General features: G+C 30.4%; 2 protein-coding genes and 1 long non-coding RNA gene across 14 annotated transcripts in view; 2 read left to right on the top strand and 1 right to left on the bottom strand.

Moving 5' to 3' along the window:
- Positions 1-6,594: 6,594 nt before the first annotated feature.
- LOC146527712 (small ribosomal subunit protein uS8A) lies at positions 6,595-8,828 on the bottom strand. 2 transcript variants are annotated; one of them, XM_085204969.1, is made up of 3 exons: positions 8,670-8,828; positions 8,159-8,456; positions 6,595-6,714 (listed from the first exon to the last, which is right to left on the bottom strand). In XM_085204969.1, the coding sequence occupies exons 2-3, from the start codon at positions 8,452-8,454 to the stop codon at positions 6,621-6,623; spliced, it is 390 nt and encodes a 129-aa protein (XP_085061095.1). In that variant the 5' UTR covers positions 8,455-8,456; positions 8,670-8,828; the 3' UTR covers positions 6,595-6,620. The 2 variants fall into 2 exon arrangements, with proteins under 2 accessions (XP_085061095.1, XP_085061096.1); XM_085204970.1 differs by having other exon boundaries at positions 8,550-8,704.
- Positions 8,829-10,271: 1,443 nt separating this feature from the next.
- LOC146527711 (uncharacterized) lies at positions 10,272-12,486 on the top strand. The gene is made up of 3 exons (XR_014879152.1): positions 10,272-10,793; positions 11,091-11,204; positions 11,539-12,486. It is a non-coding gene; the product is annotated as an uncharacterized LOC146527711 (long non-coding RNA).
- Positions 12,487-12,750: 264 nt separating this feature from the next.
- Positions 12,751-17,020, top strand: part of sdk (sidekick cell adhesion molecule) — a 31,463-nt gene continuing 27,193 nt past the window's right edge. For 9 of the 11 annotated variants that reach the window (XM_085204276.1, XM_085204274.1, XM_085204273.1 and 6 more), the window contains exon 1: positions 12,752-13,326. In XM_085204276.1, the coding sequence (XP_085060402.1) occupies positions 13,221-13,326 (106 nt within the window). In that variant the 5' untranslated portion in view covers positions 12,752-13,220. Of the gene's footprint in view, positions 13,327-17,020 lie in introns of all 11 variants that reach the window. The other 2 variants (XM_085204267.1, XR_014879151.1) reach the window with 2 other exon arrangements.

Raw genomic sequence — 17,020 nt, 5'->3', positions numbered from 1 at the left:
AATTACCATTGTGCTACTTAGTATAAACATTGGATAATTTTAAAAACATCAATTCAACGTGTTAAGCGCCTGTTTAAAATTTTGTTGCAATTTTGTTTCCCATTGCTATTTTATCTTCCTTTCTAAATGTTGTGTTATTTTTAATACTTTTATATTCTTGAAGCTCAAAACTTCATCACCAAGATCGTCTATCAATCCGAAAAAATTGTATTACTTTCGTCTATACCAACACTTTAAAGCTGTAGACTGCTTAGTTGAACGCGCTAGTCTTATTTTATTAAATCGAATACAAAGTGACGTGGTCGATCTACACTAATCGTAGATCGACAGAAAAGCAGTTACAGGTAATACTCATCTCCATTTATTTTCACCTCTTATAGCATGGTCCGAAGTTTCGCTGTTGTTGTACCGACTGTTGGCGTTTGTATATTGTTTTTATTTTATCTGGTTTTCCCATTTAATCATGTCTGAATAAATGGGAAATAAACAAAAATACAGTAGTATTTACTATGTATTTTTGTTTATTGGATTACAAAGATCCAACATGTGAAGTTTTTTCAAAAGCAGCTATTTTCCAATAGCTCAAAATTGTATATCAGACAAAACCAAGCCTTTTAATTAAACACATTATCACTTTGATCTCATCTGATTATACCAAATAAATGTTAAAATTAAATCAAAAGGAAATTTATTTTAACATTTATTTGGTATCAAATAAATGTTATTTTAAATAATATTTCTTAATATATAACGTTATTAAGAAATATTATTATTTCTTGTGGTTAGACCATTAGCTCTCATGTCCTGCATCACACCGTCCAACCAGCGCTTCCTTGGGCTTCCGGGAGGTCTCACTCCAGGATCTGATATAGCAAGGCACTTGCATCCGACATAGTTCTTAGGCCGGCGCGTAACATGTTCAAACCATCTTAGGTGACGCTCTTGGAACTTATCCGCTTCGTCACGGACCCTTAGACTACCTCGAATGTGTTGCGTATGCAGTCAAATAATGTTATATATTAAGAAAGATATACCATGTTATTAAGAAATATTATTTCTTAGTTACGTTATTAAGAAATATTATTTTTTCTTGATTTTACCATTAGCATTGGTTGAATTATGAATCAATAATAGATAAAATATTGTACAAAAAGCTGTTGACGATTTTCAATGAATTGACATTAGAATGTTTTTTGACCCAATTCTACCATATTATATTTGTATTAGAAATATGGAAAAGGTATGGCCGCGTTGATCCGTATTCATTTTCAATGCAAACCAATGAGCGTTTGAAGTCCGCAGGTCCGAACGCTTCAGTCGGATCTCTAATTGGCTTACTTATCTCACGTTAGTTTCCCTCCTGAAGTTGCCCAATGGTCACCTAGCCATATTCATAATGACCAGATTTATAATTGATGATAATTAATCAATAAGTCAAAATTCTACACTATGGATCTTCTTTTTCTCTTTTAATTTTTTATGCAGTCGAAAGAACGAGTCATGAAAAAATTACACACGTTTACGAAGCAAGAGAGGCAAGGGGAGACGAGACCCCAGTTGACGGTCAAGAACACAGTATCTAAGATACTGGCGGAATGTTCACGAGAGGTGATAGAGATAAGCAAAGACGGTAGCATTTAGCTACTTTCACTGTAGCTCCCTCATGAGAAGTGTGTAGTTAAAAGAAAAACTTTTGTTATATGGTATTGGCCGTAGATATTTTTAAGATTAATAGAAACCAAAATGTTGAATGCCAATTACGTCGTTCATCGTCGTAGTTCGTCGCGTTACGTTCAACAAGCCGTTGCTGCCTTGAAGATAGCTGTAATGGTTACGCAGATTTGATTTTACGATTTTTATTACTTCTGATAATTTTCTTACCGAGTGAACAATGCGTATAAATTATTTTTTAACAAAAACAAAAACCGACTTCTAACAACGAACTAAAAAGTGAAAAATAATTATATAAAGATTTTATAATTTTCAAGTCGGTGCCAAGTAAAACAAACAGGCTTAGTAATTAGATATTGTAGTAAAGGTGTTGTAGCATTAGTTTGACACCGACTTCAAAATTATAAAATCTTTATATAATTATTTTTCACTTTTTAGTTCGTTGTTAGAAGTCGGTTTTTGTTTTTGTTAAAAATTAATTTATTTTACGATTTTTAGTGATGGGTAGATCTTAAAATGATGCTTCTTGAACGAGTGGTGATGGTGGTGGTAGTGGTTGTCAACGAGTGGTTGTGATTGTTCTATGTAAAACTTCATTTAATTAGCTATTATTTTTGTGCAAAGTTATATTTTGGTATATTGACAAGAACAAACATAAAAAGTATTCGGGTGAATTCGGAATCTCCCTTTTTTGAAGTTGGTTGAAAATGAGAACATCCTCTTTTTTGAGATTGGTTGAAAAGAAATGCAACGAACAGGAATCTCACTTCTGACATCAATTTAAAAAGTTTTTGCTTATAACTATTACAGTATAATTAATTTTTGACCAAAAAAAACAAACTTTCTCAATTTTCTCCGGATTCCATAATCGAAACCTAACCAAACTTTCACCAAATTATCCTTGAAGTGTATCCTTTCAAATAAAAAAAGAATCATCAAAATCGGTTGGCGCGACATTGAGTTATTCGGCTATTAGTCGCGCACATGCATAATGCAAATTTAAGACTTATGTGATTTTCTTATGGATACCATTGTCACACATGGACCAAAAAAAAATGGGACCATTCGGGAAGCTATACCTTTCAAATAAAAAAAAAATATCAAAATCGGTCCACCCAGAGAGACAGAAGTTATGAGGTAACAAACATAAAAAAAAAAAAAAAAAAATTAAAAAAAAAAAAATACAGTCGAATTGATAACCTCCTTTTCTTACAGAAGTCGGTTAAAAAGTTAAGCTGGCCACGATTCGTTGATCGTACTGTACATCTTATTTATGATACCCGATGTTAAAAATATATATTTTCATCTAGAAATTGAGGAAATGAAAGTCTTAACCAGAACCAGAACTAACAAATGAAATGACCTTTTAATAAATTGCATGATAAATTCGACTCTATATTCGAATTTACAACAGCAATACAAAGTAAAGATAGTACTGGTTGACTAATTTAACCCTTAAATGCATCTTGTATCGAAATCGATACTCTGTGTTTCTTTAAAGTTATCATGTTTTTTTACATGGAAATAATTATTCGTGTCAACAAAAACCATCGACAGACATACAATAAAAAATAAAATAGTGACAGCATGTCATTCGTCCCGCCAAATTTACGAATATGAAAGTGTTTTGGTGTGTACTAGTACATTTACGATTTTCATACAAAGTCAATAACTTCGATCAGCTTTCTTCGTGAATATTTTTAAAACTACTGTGTTTGAAAAATATTACCGACAAGGTATGTATTTCAATCGTGCTCTCCTTTTACTATATCTAAAATATTTTTACAAAAATTGACACTTTTGGCAAGATTTTTCTTTGTATCGAAATTGATACATTATGCAATAACGGTAAGTAAAATTGTTATTTCCTAATACTATAAATTATTTTGTAAAAATATTTATAAACTATTTATTTGCTTTGCTCATTTTTTCTGGAGTTGGGCTATCTATGGTGTGGTGCATAATTGTTTTTATTTATCTAGTCATGGATTCAAGGGAAATCGAGAAATACCTGCGGCAGCTAGAAAATGGTGAACTGTCTTCAGATGGAGAGGAATCTGATTATGATGATATTACCCTACTCGTGACGCTTTGGAAGCAGAATTAGAAGGGAACATTGAAAATGGCGTCGAAGTAGACGAGGTTATCCCTGACATCACGCAAGGCCTATCACCAAGTACAGATGTGCGCCACGAAGATAGGACATGAAACAATATATGCCAAATAAATAAATAAATGGGGGTTCAAACTCTTCATGATGTGTAGCCTGCACGGATATGCTTACAGATTTATGATCTACTCTGGCAAGGCGGACTCAGATACATTGCCAGGTGAGCCCGATCTAGGACCAATTGCTCAGACAGTCATCAAATTAGCGAGAATTATTCCAAGACGTCAAAATTACATAGTTCATTTTGACAACTATTATACTTCTATCCCACTTATGGCGTATTTAGCAGGGGAAGAAATTCACACCTTAGGTACCGTTCAGAGGAATAGACTCGGAAAAGAATGCAAACTAATGACCAAGGAACAATTATTGAAGCAGGCTCGTGGAATCTATGAAGAGAATAAGACTAGTGTAAATGGCGTAGATATAACAGCAGTAGCCTGGATGGATAATAAACCAGTCACCCTAGCTTCTACTTATGTGGGGGTAAGCCCTGTGGGTCAAATTCAAAGGTATGATAAAAAGGAAAAGAAAAAAGTAACCATTGCTTGTCCCAACTTGGTAAAGGAATATAACGCACACATGGGAAGAGTTGACCTAATGGACTCATATTTGGGTAGGTACCGAATCAGGATGAAAAGCCGCAAGTGGTATATGAGAATTTTTTACCATCTACTGGATCTCTCTGTAATAAACGCCTGGGTACTTTACAAGGTTGCCACGGAAAAAGGTGAAAGCCCCAAGAATATATTGAAACTTGCAGATTTCCGAACCGAACTGGCAGATACACTGTGTAAATTCTCTCTTCCTACTAGAGGTCGTCCGGCCAGTATTGAAGATACTCCAAGAGCCAAAAAAATACGAAAGGGAGTGATTTGTCAGCAAAAACCTCCAAGAGAACTTCGTCTTGATGGTTTTGGTCATGACCAGAAAAGAGAGGACAGTAGGAAGTGATGCATAATACCTGGATGCGATTTATTAAGTATAATATATTGTAGTAAGTGTAAAGTGTATTTATGTTAAAAAAAAGTAAAGACTGTTGTAGTTTATTTCATAACTGTGCTGATTTTTAGAAGAGTATTCTGTTTCTTGAATACTATTACAAGTCTATAAAAGTAACCTAAATGCATAATGTATCGAAATCGATACATCATATTTTTTGAAAAAATAAACATTATATTTCACTAATTTTTTTTTATTATTTTTCTCTTTATCTAGACCTGGTAACCTATCATATATATTTATTGCATGTTTTAAAAAAGTCTCATGCATTTAAGGGTTAAATTAGCTACTTTTAATTTTACATTTACTTTTAACTTTAATAGCATTCTATTTCTTGGAATAACTACTATGAAGCAATATCGCAGATACAAATTGAATATTTTATTTAATTCTTTAGAGCTAGATTTATATTAATATGTCACTAATTTCTAAGTTACTTTTTTCATAGAAGACAGAAGTAAATCACTTATTAACCTTAAAATTATGATCTTTTGATATATTTAGCTGTCATGAAAATACAACTTATTGTTCATGTTATTCATAAAAATGTTAGAAGTTAAAATAATTAGATTTTTATGCAAAATAAGAAAAAGAAAAGCTATAAATGCATATTATTGTATCAAACAATAAAAACTTTAATTTCAAAGTTATTTTCTTACCAGCTCTTCTCAGCAGAGCTTCTTAAAGCTATTGATAACACAGTGATTTGAAAATGCTTGAAAAAGTTTATCTGAATAAAGAATATTTTGAATTTAAATCTATACTAATATAATAAAGCGGAAGAGTTTGTTTGTTTGTTTGTTTGTTTGAATGCTAAGATCTCTGGATCTACTGGTCCGATTTTCATTGTTTTTGTTTTGTATGAAAGCTGCATTCTTCAGAAGTGCTATAGGCTATATAACATTACATTACACATATATACTAATATATTTTAAAGTACATTCTAATTTGACATGCAATTTATTCTGCCATGTTAATAACAACCGTCGTTGCTACGCGACCGCTACCGCGACGTTTTGATATTCATCCTTATATGAAAATAAATATAATAGTCACTTTTAGCATTTTATCTAGATTGAAATTATAGTTTACTGTATAACATACTAATAAATAATTAAGGAGATGTCACTGATTCCAAATGACCTAGCCACCTAGCGGGCGGCACAGTATGACCGACGCGAACGGGCAGATGACGTTGACGGTTTTATAAATTTTCATACATTTTCGAACTTTATTTGTCGTTTATAATTAATTTAAAATACACTTTGATTCTCTTCTTATTTTATTTGATATTGCCCGCTAAAATTATCCTACTTAATTGAGAGAAATGTTTAGTTATTTCGTAGAGTCGATATCTATGTACGCACGCACGGAAAACTTTAGGTACTTTTTCTAATATTAAGAATACCTATCCTTTAGTTACTTTTAATCCTTTTGTTAGTTCATTTCAATAACTCAGATAATTTTTTCTAATAATGTGTATCTACTTATTATTCTTTTTGATTATTTGAGCTTATATTTTCTTACTAATTCTACTGAGAATTGAAAATAATTTCATGAATATATTTAATAAATATTCTTATAGTTGAAGCAGGCGTAGCCGCGTCCGGGTCCACTAGTAGAAAATAATTTTGCAGAATCCAACTTGCAGCTTTCTCATGTTTAGTATAATTTGGTAAAATTCAATGCTGAGGTTATTTAGTACTATCTGTACAAATTGCAGAAGTTGAGTTTATAAATAAAACAAAAAATACATTTTCAAATGTATTGGATTAGCTTAGAAAAAGAAACCTAATATTTTTCCTCCCAGATGTTTTCTTCTGGCTTCTTCATGGTCCATAATACCCCCACTGGTTGTAAGAACAAGATATCTGTAAACAAAACAATCATAATTTATAATGACTGTATGAATATTTTTTTTTTCAATCAAATTATATTATAAATTTTAGTATGTTGACAATAAAATTAACAATGTTTACTATATAGTAACATCAATATTTCCAATTGCCATATATTATAGCACAACATATCAAATGCCGACCAACAAGGACTATTGGCGATCCGCGGTAGTTGTGCATTATATTTTTGTTTATTTATTTTTAGCTTCACATAGTATCCTGCATATAGCAGGGTAGGTTGATGGAATTTAATCTATTAAATCCAGTTTTCACCCAATATTTGAGAGGCAGATTTCAATAATGTATTATGTTTACTAGAGCAAGAAAAATAATAAAAATAATTTCCCAGAGTAGAAATTGAACCTACAATAATACTTATAAAGAAAACATATAAAATTTAAAAGTAGCGGGATTTGAACCTGCACCCTTTGCAGGTTCAAATCTCTCAAATCAGGTTTTCTTAATAAGTATTTTTCTTTCATAATTGTTAAACAACACTTGAAAAATGTTAAAAAGAACCCACAATACTTAAGTCAGTGTGCCCTTTTGCTACAAAAAAACATAAATAAATCTTTCAAGACTAAAAGATTTTTATCTACCTATTCCGCTAAATGTGAGAGTCATCTCTCATTCGAGTTTACAAAGTTTACAAAGAGACTTTATACAAAATAAAGATTTTTTTTATATCTTTATACTAAATACAAATTGGTGTAAAATTAATAATTTCTCTTTCTTAAGTGTGGATTAAAACTTTAAAAACATCCAATTTGTATTTTTAAATTTAGGAATCATAAGATACACTGAAATAGAAGTGCAGTAAACTCATGATCAGTAGGCAGAGATACCTGGTTGTAATACAATCTGTTTCCCACTTAACACCAAATTTCTGAGGCATTGCACCTATATCAGGCATTAAAAAAATGTTACCAAAGAAAACCACTTGTGCTCTTTAGAAGCTTGCAATATTTTCATGAAAAAAACTTCTAGTAAATAAATGAAACTGGAAAAGTATGTGAAACTTCTATATACAATAAAAAAGTATTAAAATTTAAATATTTTAATTATTTTTTTGATTTGCTTTGAGTTTGAAATCTATTATATGGATTATTGATTCTATGGGACCTCTATTCTCCTGGTTTTATATGATTCATATAATTGGGATTCTACTGTGCTCCTTTAGATATCTAGGAAATGTAAATTTAAGTTTATAGTTTTTGATGTTCAACTTGTGTTTTCAAGTTGCTTTCAAGTTTGTTTAATTAGCTTTTTAAAAATGTACTGTAATTATGTTAATAATAAAAGTTAAATAATACTCTACATACACAAATTAAAATTATTAATAGCAGAAAACTTTACTGTGTTAATTTTAAAGTTACACAAGTACTACACTCTCAGTAAATATTTTATAGAAACTCACCCAAACTGCCTGGATGGTAGTAGATTTGTCCACCTCTCAATATCATTAATAGGGACGTCGAATCTTGGTGATATTACTCCGCATTTGTTCAATCTGCCAGTTAGATTCACAACGATTTTGCCTGCTCGGTGATCATCAACTATTTCAAATTCACCAATATAACCGTGCTTCATCATCACTGTTAGAAACTTGACAATAACTTTGGAACAAGGCCGGATAAGCACTTGTCGTTTGCCTCTCTTTTCTGCATTGTGAATTGATTTTAAAGCATCACTCAATACGTTCATACGCACCATGGCTGAAATAACATAGTATGTTAAACATTAAACTTGTAAATTGAGGTTGGGAAATTGGACAACATGAGTAAATGTCAAAACACAAGAAAACATACTGTAATGACTAAAAAGTCCACTATTATATATGAAATAAAATTTTGTAAGAAGAACACAATGCACAATGTCACTTAAAAATGCATGAGCCCGAATAAAAATACAGGGAATACTCTGATTACCTAGGATTTAAAACCCGCCTCAACAATCCGTAATGACAGGTTAACCCAAAAAGAAAGATATTTTTTTCGAACTTTGGGGTTGTCAGCTTTAAGATCAACAGACTATCAAATATAAAGTCACATCTCACAGTGGTCTTAAAAATTACATTTTCGTTTTAGTAAACAGATAATGGAAAATGGAAAATCATGCCGTAATTATTTTTTTACATTTTATTCCGCAAATTTTATATACTAATTAACAAATATTACGCATATTCTTATAAATGTAATGGTCGAAATAGCAAATGTAAAATACAAAGGTGAAGAGAAAAAAAGATAAACGTATAATTTACAAGTGCTTATAGAATATGTAATGTATGTAATTATTGAGTTAACGTTTGCATGAACTTTATGACTATGAACCCTGTCATACTATTTTCATTATTCGTAATTTCTGTCGTAAAATGTAAATTCCTAATAAGTCAAAGTCAAAATATCTTTATTCCATAAAAATGCTTAACATTTACTTGGACATGTTATAAAAGTAGAAAAAAATGCAAAACAAAATAACCAAAAAAAATGTGCAATTTTGACTTGAAAAAAGCCCGTTCAAATGGTTGAGCTCATGAGAAGATACAGGCAAAAAAACTCATGGCGACTCTTTTTAACTGCCAATATTTGTTACAAATTACAATTAACAATTTTAACTTAGAAATAGAGCAACTCATTTCCAAACATCTTTATCCCGAACATAATCTTTAACAGAGTAATATGCTTTTTGGCAGAGCCTGTGCTTTACCACTTTTTTAAATCTGTTCAGTGATAAATTAACCACGCCGTTTGGATGTTTATTATAAAAGTGTATACTTTGACCTACGAATGAGTGAGACACTTTATGAAGCCCAGAGAAGGGCACAGCAAGTTTATTTTTATTTCTTAAATTATGTTGATGGAGGTCACTGTTTTTATTAAATTTATTAATATTTTTATGCACATATACTAAGTTGTCGTAAATATATTGGGAGTGTAGTGTGAGGATGTTAAAGTCTTTGAATTTGTTCCTTAGTGACTCCTGTGGACCCATTTTATAGACTGCTCGGACAGCCCGTTTGTGGAGCACAAAAATGGTATCTATGTCAGCGGCACTGCCCCAAAGTAATAGGCCGTAAGACATAATGCTATGAAAATAGCTGAAGTATACTACTACTCTTAGTCCTAATATCGTTAGTCCCCTTAAATTACTACATATGCCATTATTTAAAAAAAAACGCAAATCCATGGCACTTGGCAATGCTGAAAACGAAATTTTCGCTCGCGGGTTACTACTTATTTGTTACTAATATTGTAATCATTAATTTTTTTTCATTCATTCCTTAATACTTTCTTAATAAATGATTTATAAATATTTACAATTATTTATATTTTTTATTATATGTACCGGTTTTTATAATCGTTTTTAATATGAATTCACTAAAAACTTAAAATTATATTATGTGAATTTTAAATTCATCAACAAAGATTATAAATATGATGTACAGACGAACGAATGGATGAGCGATAGTTGAGAACGAATAATTATTAAAGAATGAATGGCACATTCTTTGTTTGTTTGAGAACAGGCCCGGTCGACTTCCTTAGGAGCTTGGGCGACATACCTACGTGGGAGCCGAGTCCGGTTGCTATATTAAAGTAAAACTACTAATTAGTAGTTTTTCTAAGAGTATTTTTTTAAGAATTTAATTTTAACTCACGATTTAGTTACTTAATGTTTGATAAATAACTTTCTTTATAATATTTCATGTATGCAAGGCACCGTGATAAAATGTTTTTCGATATGAGAAACATTTTATGTAACCGGTATTTAAAGTACGGTAGTAGGATTATGTTTTGATATGGCAATGGTAGCATTAGCATTTGCAAATGGCGAACATACTACTGCGACTTAAACAAGCAACCTGTTTTTAGCATTTCTGTTGCATTTTATATTTAGATTTCTATTGTTGTTCAGTTGTTCTCTTTGTTTGAATATTTGGATCTAAAATATGGGAGACAATTTGAAAAGTAGATGCCTCAAATGTCCCCTCGTGAAGATCCTGAAATTAAACTATATAGGTTCCCTAGTCCAGGTCCTACCAATTCACACCGGTAAGTAATCATTAAGTGTTAACTACTCTAGATAAAGTCATATCTTAAATGTTGTACTTTTTCAATTGTGAAACTTGGGCCAAGTTTTGCTTCCTCGAAGGCCCATGGTATTCTATCGATTTTCAGAAAAAAATGTATGGTGAACATAGAATGTTATGTTGCCACCATTTTGAAAGGGCTTCATTTGTCAATTTTATTGAAAAAAAAAATACTGTTTAGAAAAACTGTTTTATTTATGTACATATTAGTAATCATACATTGGCAATGTATTTTCATCCAATTATATTTTATTTTCAGAATCAGGTAATCCAAGATTTAAATTTTTCCACTGAACGACCAGGGACATCACATTTTCCTGCAAATGTTATACCTGGAGCATTGCAAAGAACAGTATTGACAAGTATTCAAATGGTAATTCAAGTATATTATTAATTGATACTGGTTCACTTGTAATGACAATATATTTAACATAAAAACTTATCATAATAAATATCTTATGGTAACAGTGAAAAAAACCTAAAACAGATAGATATATATGTAAAAATAAAATATTAAATATTAATTAACAATTTTATAACAATACGATAAATTTAACAAAATACTAATAGTTACAACTAAAATTACATTAATCTTAAACAATTTCTTTAATTTTCTTTTAATTGCTTAATCAAGAAGATTCATCTAACAATGATATGTTGATTTTAGTTTCTGTAACCTGACCTTTATTAACTCTTGTTATTTTCAGGATTGCTACCCGGAGAGACAACAGTCACTGCAAATTTAGGATTTATATGTTTAGCTGCTGAAATAGTGATTCTGCAGATCGAAAGAAAGGCAGCCACGCTGTACCAACGTGGCTGACAATTCTTCATTTGAAGAAAATGTATGTCTTTTTTTCTCTAACTCAATCATTTGAAGAAAATGTATGACTTTTTTGAAAATTATACATTTGTCATAGCTCTCCCCAATGCAAGCTTTCTGATTCAGTTTTAAAAGTGAAACATACCGATAATATATTATTGTACACTTTTATGGACTTGAAAGAATATGATAATGCTAAAAAGAAGTTAAACTATGTATCTGAAAATTGTATAAGATTTTATGTGTTGAGTGCCATAATCTGCAATAATTTATACAAAACATTATCATATTCTTTAAACCTCAAAAAAGAAGTTCAGTTCAGTGAGGAACATCTTAATGAAAATGTTGATTTTATATGTAATAGTGTCTTCCACATAACAGTTAAAAGATTTTGTTTAGTTAAAAATAGACAATTTGCAGATTATCAGAAATTGTTAAAAAGGAAAATAGATATATTAAAAAATAAGTAATTGTATATTAATGTTAGATTTAAATTGACCAACACTGTATTAAGTTCATTATACCTACTTTATTAATTTTATCTTTGTCTGTAATTGTTTAAAAAAAAAAGAAATTCAATAACACAACAATCAAGTACAACTGCCTACAATCTTATAGGTTAATAAATATATAAATTATATTTTTTTTGCAGATTATGATCTATTTAACTTATAAAAATTAAAATTGTTATTGTTTTTAACATATAAGAGCAAGTTTGTCTTGTAGCAATGTTGTAATCTTTAGCAGTATATTTTAATTGTTTTGCAGAAATACTATTTGTGTAAATATAATTAAAACAAATGTTTATAAGCAATAAAGAAAATGTAAAATGTTTATTAGTTTTATTACTGCATTTATTTTTTATTATTGTACTATAAATTATTCAGACTCTTTCAAAATCATTTGGAAGTATTATATAATTTAAATAATAATACTTCCAAATGATTTTGAAATAGTCATAAATCTGGCTTTTGAATAAAATTCTAAAGCCAAATTTTCCCGCAAATAGTTTTGCTGGGCACGCACAGAGATGGCAGCAGCATCGTTTTGTCACCCATTTTTTTAGTATGAAGTGAACATTCTTTGAGTAAATGTGTTCTGTGTTTGAGAACGCAGCCGTCAGCGTTGCACGCACGCGTTTCGCTCGCGTCCTTCAAAGTAGTAGTGATTGTGGAACAAAGTTTTTGAAACTTTCAAACTTTGATAAACTACAAAAGTAGAAACATATATAGTTTTAGATACTAAAAATGTCTGTGGATAATTCTATGAATAGCTTTTTAATATCTTTTAATTTATACTGACGCATATTAACATTTTATAGGACACAAAAGTTGAGTGAACTTTCGTAACTTGTAGTGTGTACATTTGGAATTGGAAATCCAACGAATCCCACAGGTGCTAAATTGTTGTTGTGAAAAATCAATCCTAGCAACGGTTTTATGATGAATTTCTTATTATATAGTGTGTGTTATGTTATGAATATACCATGTAGAATGGGATTCTTTGCGAATATATTATATACCCTGACGTTCTGAGGTTCTACTATATGAAAGTTTTTAACGTGTAATGGAAGAACTAGAGCGGTTGATCAAGATGTATTTGAATCAATCTTGTGTACTTTTTATTATATTTATGTGCTTAGTACAAATATCATCACCAGCTGATCCTGGAAGTAAGTTTATGACAACTTTTTTCTTATCTTAAATCTTTATTAAATTTAAATAATGTTTTTTTTTGTTTTATTATGTGTAGATGTATCAAATAATTGTATTCTTTTCAGTGTGTCGAAGCAATCTTAATATTGTATGTATGATAAATGTCTAATGTGTTTTGAGCTCTTATAATTTTAACAAATTGATTCATCATATCTAATTTTTTTTACCTAGAAATTTTACTATTTGTTTTCCTATCTTCGTAGCTTTATCTTTTTTAGGATAATTAAAGTAACATCCAAAAATCAAAAAGAAATGCTAAAGAATTACCAATGCACTTTCTTAATCAATTTCACAAATCAAACAATAAAATAATATAAAATGACCTATATTACATGCTTGGCTTGACAAGAAAGAAGAAATTACTTAACATTCCATTGATTAACTGAGTAGTTTTGAATCATTCAGGTTTGAGTAAGAATCTCAGAACAGTATACATATGGAGAGAGTTGGACACCTTTTGGCAGTCCAATATACAGTAGGTTATCACTGCTATCACACCCTTGAGTAATATCGACAGACTAACAAAATACTAAAGTATACCTGTTAAGAATATGACAATCAGAAAAATGGTTGTTAAAACATTAAACTATAATCTATATATATAAAATTGAAAAGTCACTCACTCATCATGAAATCTCCGAAACTACTAACTGCTAGGAATTTAAAATTTTGCATAGGAGTTATTTATAAGTACTCGCTCGACTCCTAAGGGGATGAAATAGGGGTTGAAAGTTTGTATGGAAACATTATTAAATCGCCACCGAATTTTATAAGATTTGAAATTTAGACTCTTAAAAATATCTCATTGAACACATGTTTCATGGTTTATTAGGATTCACCCTCTAAACTGATAATATTTTCATAAATATATTTAATAAATGTTTGTATAGTTCAAGCGGGCGAAGCCAGAGTCTACTATGACTAAAGCTATATATCATAAAGTGTTATTTTAAAGAAGCAATCATGAAAGGGAATACTATTTTTAATAAGTAAGTTAATTTAAGTATTTTTCTTTCCTAAGTGTGGAATAACACTTTAAAAAGGAATCTAACAATCATTTACAAATACCTAGTCAATGAAACACCATTGACATAGTTAGAAGTTTTTAATTTTGACAATGTGTCTGTTTAACAGAGAAATACATCGAAAAGCAGACCACACCAATACACCTTGGTTATAGATGAGATACATTATAACACACGGTGTAGCTTTCATAAATTCTAGATTAGTCATTACGTAAATTCATTTTATTATATATTGTTGTATAACAACTTCCTGTGCTTTCTTGCTGCTATAAATAAATATACCTAGAACCTGTCAGTATTTGCTAAATACTTTTTGTTTTACCTTCACTGACGGCAGGGTAAGCAGGGGGAAGCTCTTGCTAAGAAACTTCGTTCCACATTTTCGCATCCCGACTTCTAGAGTAGCATTGTGGGTTAAGTGGCGGAACGCAACACCGCGCTTTGCCTCGACACCAGAACGAATAAATAAAAATATTAAATATTTAATTTCCTCTAGTGGGGATTGAACCCACAACCTGTCGCGTTTACAGACACACGCTTGTGCTCCTGCGCCACAACTGGCCTCATTACTTATTTACTATAATTTTTATAAAATGTTGTCTACTGTTTTAGTTTTAGTGTAAATTATTATTAGCATATTTTAATAAACTGTCAAAATTTAAACTTAGATTTCGTTCGCGTTACTCTGTTTAATATTTATCACACGTACACATACTTACAGAGTAAGGTTTACATACGTATGCGATGTAATCAAGTATCTTCACCAACTCTACTAACTTGAATTGGTGTTAAAATATTTAATACATATGAACGCCCGTCCATAATTTGCTTATGTATGTATGAGTTGGGAGCTCAGTGTGATCTTAACTTGGTCAATTTATGCAAGACAATTGTAAGACAGGAGCAATCAAGAACATTAATGTACTGTCTGCTGAAAAGATCAATTTGTTAGCCGGTTAGTATATATGAACTGTTCAGAATTTAATACCATAGGTACTTTAAAGATGCCGAAAAAATTGGATGGAAAGTAATAGTGGGCTCTTAACACCCGGTTCCCTCTACGTACTCTCCTGTGCTGCGGAATGCAGCGTGAAGCTTGAATAAAGTACTTAAATAATATACGAGTATATCAGATAATTTAAGTAGAGAAAATATATCAGTGGTATTAAATTGTTGAAGTAGTTATGTCACACTATTGCTTAGTTAATGCGACAATAAGATTTATAAACTGGTTTTCATATATTTTCGTATTTATGTAATCGCTGATGACATTAATTGTCTTAAGAAAAATACATTGCTTAAAACAGAATTAATTTTTTAGAGCTATAAAAAATAAAAACTACAACTTGTCCAAAAATATTGTTATTTATGTTATAAATATTGTACGTTTCAAATGTGCATCCGTGAATTTATATTGAACTGTGTTTTCTCAGTCGATACAAAACAATATTTTCTTTTATCTAGCGAAGCGCGGCTTGGAAGATTTAAAGTAGGACTATTTTTCAAAATGAAAAAATAATAATATAAAATGATTTTCGTATAAAATGACGAATGTTCGTTGTATTTTACAAGTATTTGTTAAGTCAAGTAAAATTACGAAGATTTAAAAATTACTAATTATTGTATTTAAATTTTACACCTTGCATGTTGATAAAATTTGCTTGAAAAACCTTATTTATGCATTTTTCTTCTCGCAATATACCAATCAATCAACTACGCAAACCAAGGCACCAACCGTGTACTAATGTTCTGTTTAAACTATAAATTATAAAAGGAATCTCATATTACTTCTAAGAATCCTTACGTATTTGTTTATATATTACTATACATTAATTTAAAATTTGTATACGAATAAACTTTAAAAGCAAAGAATCCTACAGAAAATCAAGCAATTTCTAAAAAAAAATCCTAACATCAACCTGAAAATGAACTTCCAATATCATCATATATCCAAGACATTATACTTGTTTTGTAGGTAGACTCCTTTGTGACAGACTCTTTCAGAGGGTTTTGAGGACGTGAACATGGACGTTCTTTCTGAAATGCATTCACAAGCACGCACGCAAAAGTGCATATTGAATGCATTTTTACGTATATTCTATACATTTTTGGAAAATCTGATAATTATGTAGGACCGTACGTTTTACTTAGTTAATTAATAATTTAAATAAAAGTAGGCAAGATGAATTGCTTTATTTTTTTTTTTAAATTAAATTCGGCAGAAAGCGGGGAACAGAGTGTCTTAACACTCACTAGGTTCCCTCTGCCTACCCTGATGTGTGCGGGATGCAGCGTGAAGCTGATAAAATTTTTGAAAAAATAGAGTACACAAAATAAAACTTTTTATTATATGCCAGTAAGTTTACAAATAAAAGCACACGATATTTGTTCACTTTCAAAGGAGAAGTTTACGTGACTTAAGATTAAGAAATGTTGATTAATGCCCGTAATTTCAAGTTATATGCCGGCACGGAATCGTAGGCAGTGTTTCTAAGCAATATTAAATTTGATATGAAAACAAATACTTTATAATATTTTTTTTGTATGAATATAATGGAATTATATCAAGTAAATTGTCCATTTTTAGATTTTTTAAATGTTGAATTAGGTATAATTACAAAATGCG

This window comes from Heliconius melpomene, chromosome 20 (assembly GCF_056956725.1).
Source record: "Heliconius melpomene rosina isolate 202511_hmr_F chromosome 20, ASM5695672v1, whole genome shotgun sequence".
Lineage (NCBI taxonomy): Eukaryota > Metazoa > Arthropoda > Insecta > Lepidoptera > Nymphalidae > Heliconius > Heliconius melpomene.
The sequence above is the reverse complement of the archived record's forward strand: the minus strand, read 5'-3'. Positions and strand labels throughout refer to the sequence as shown.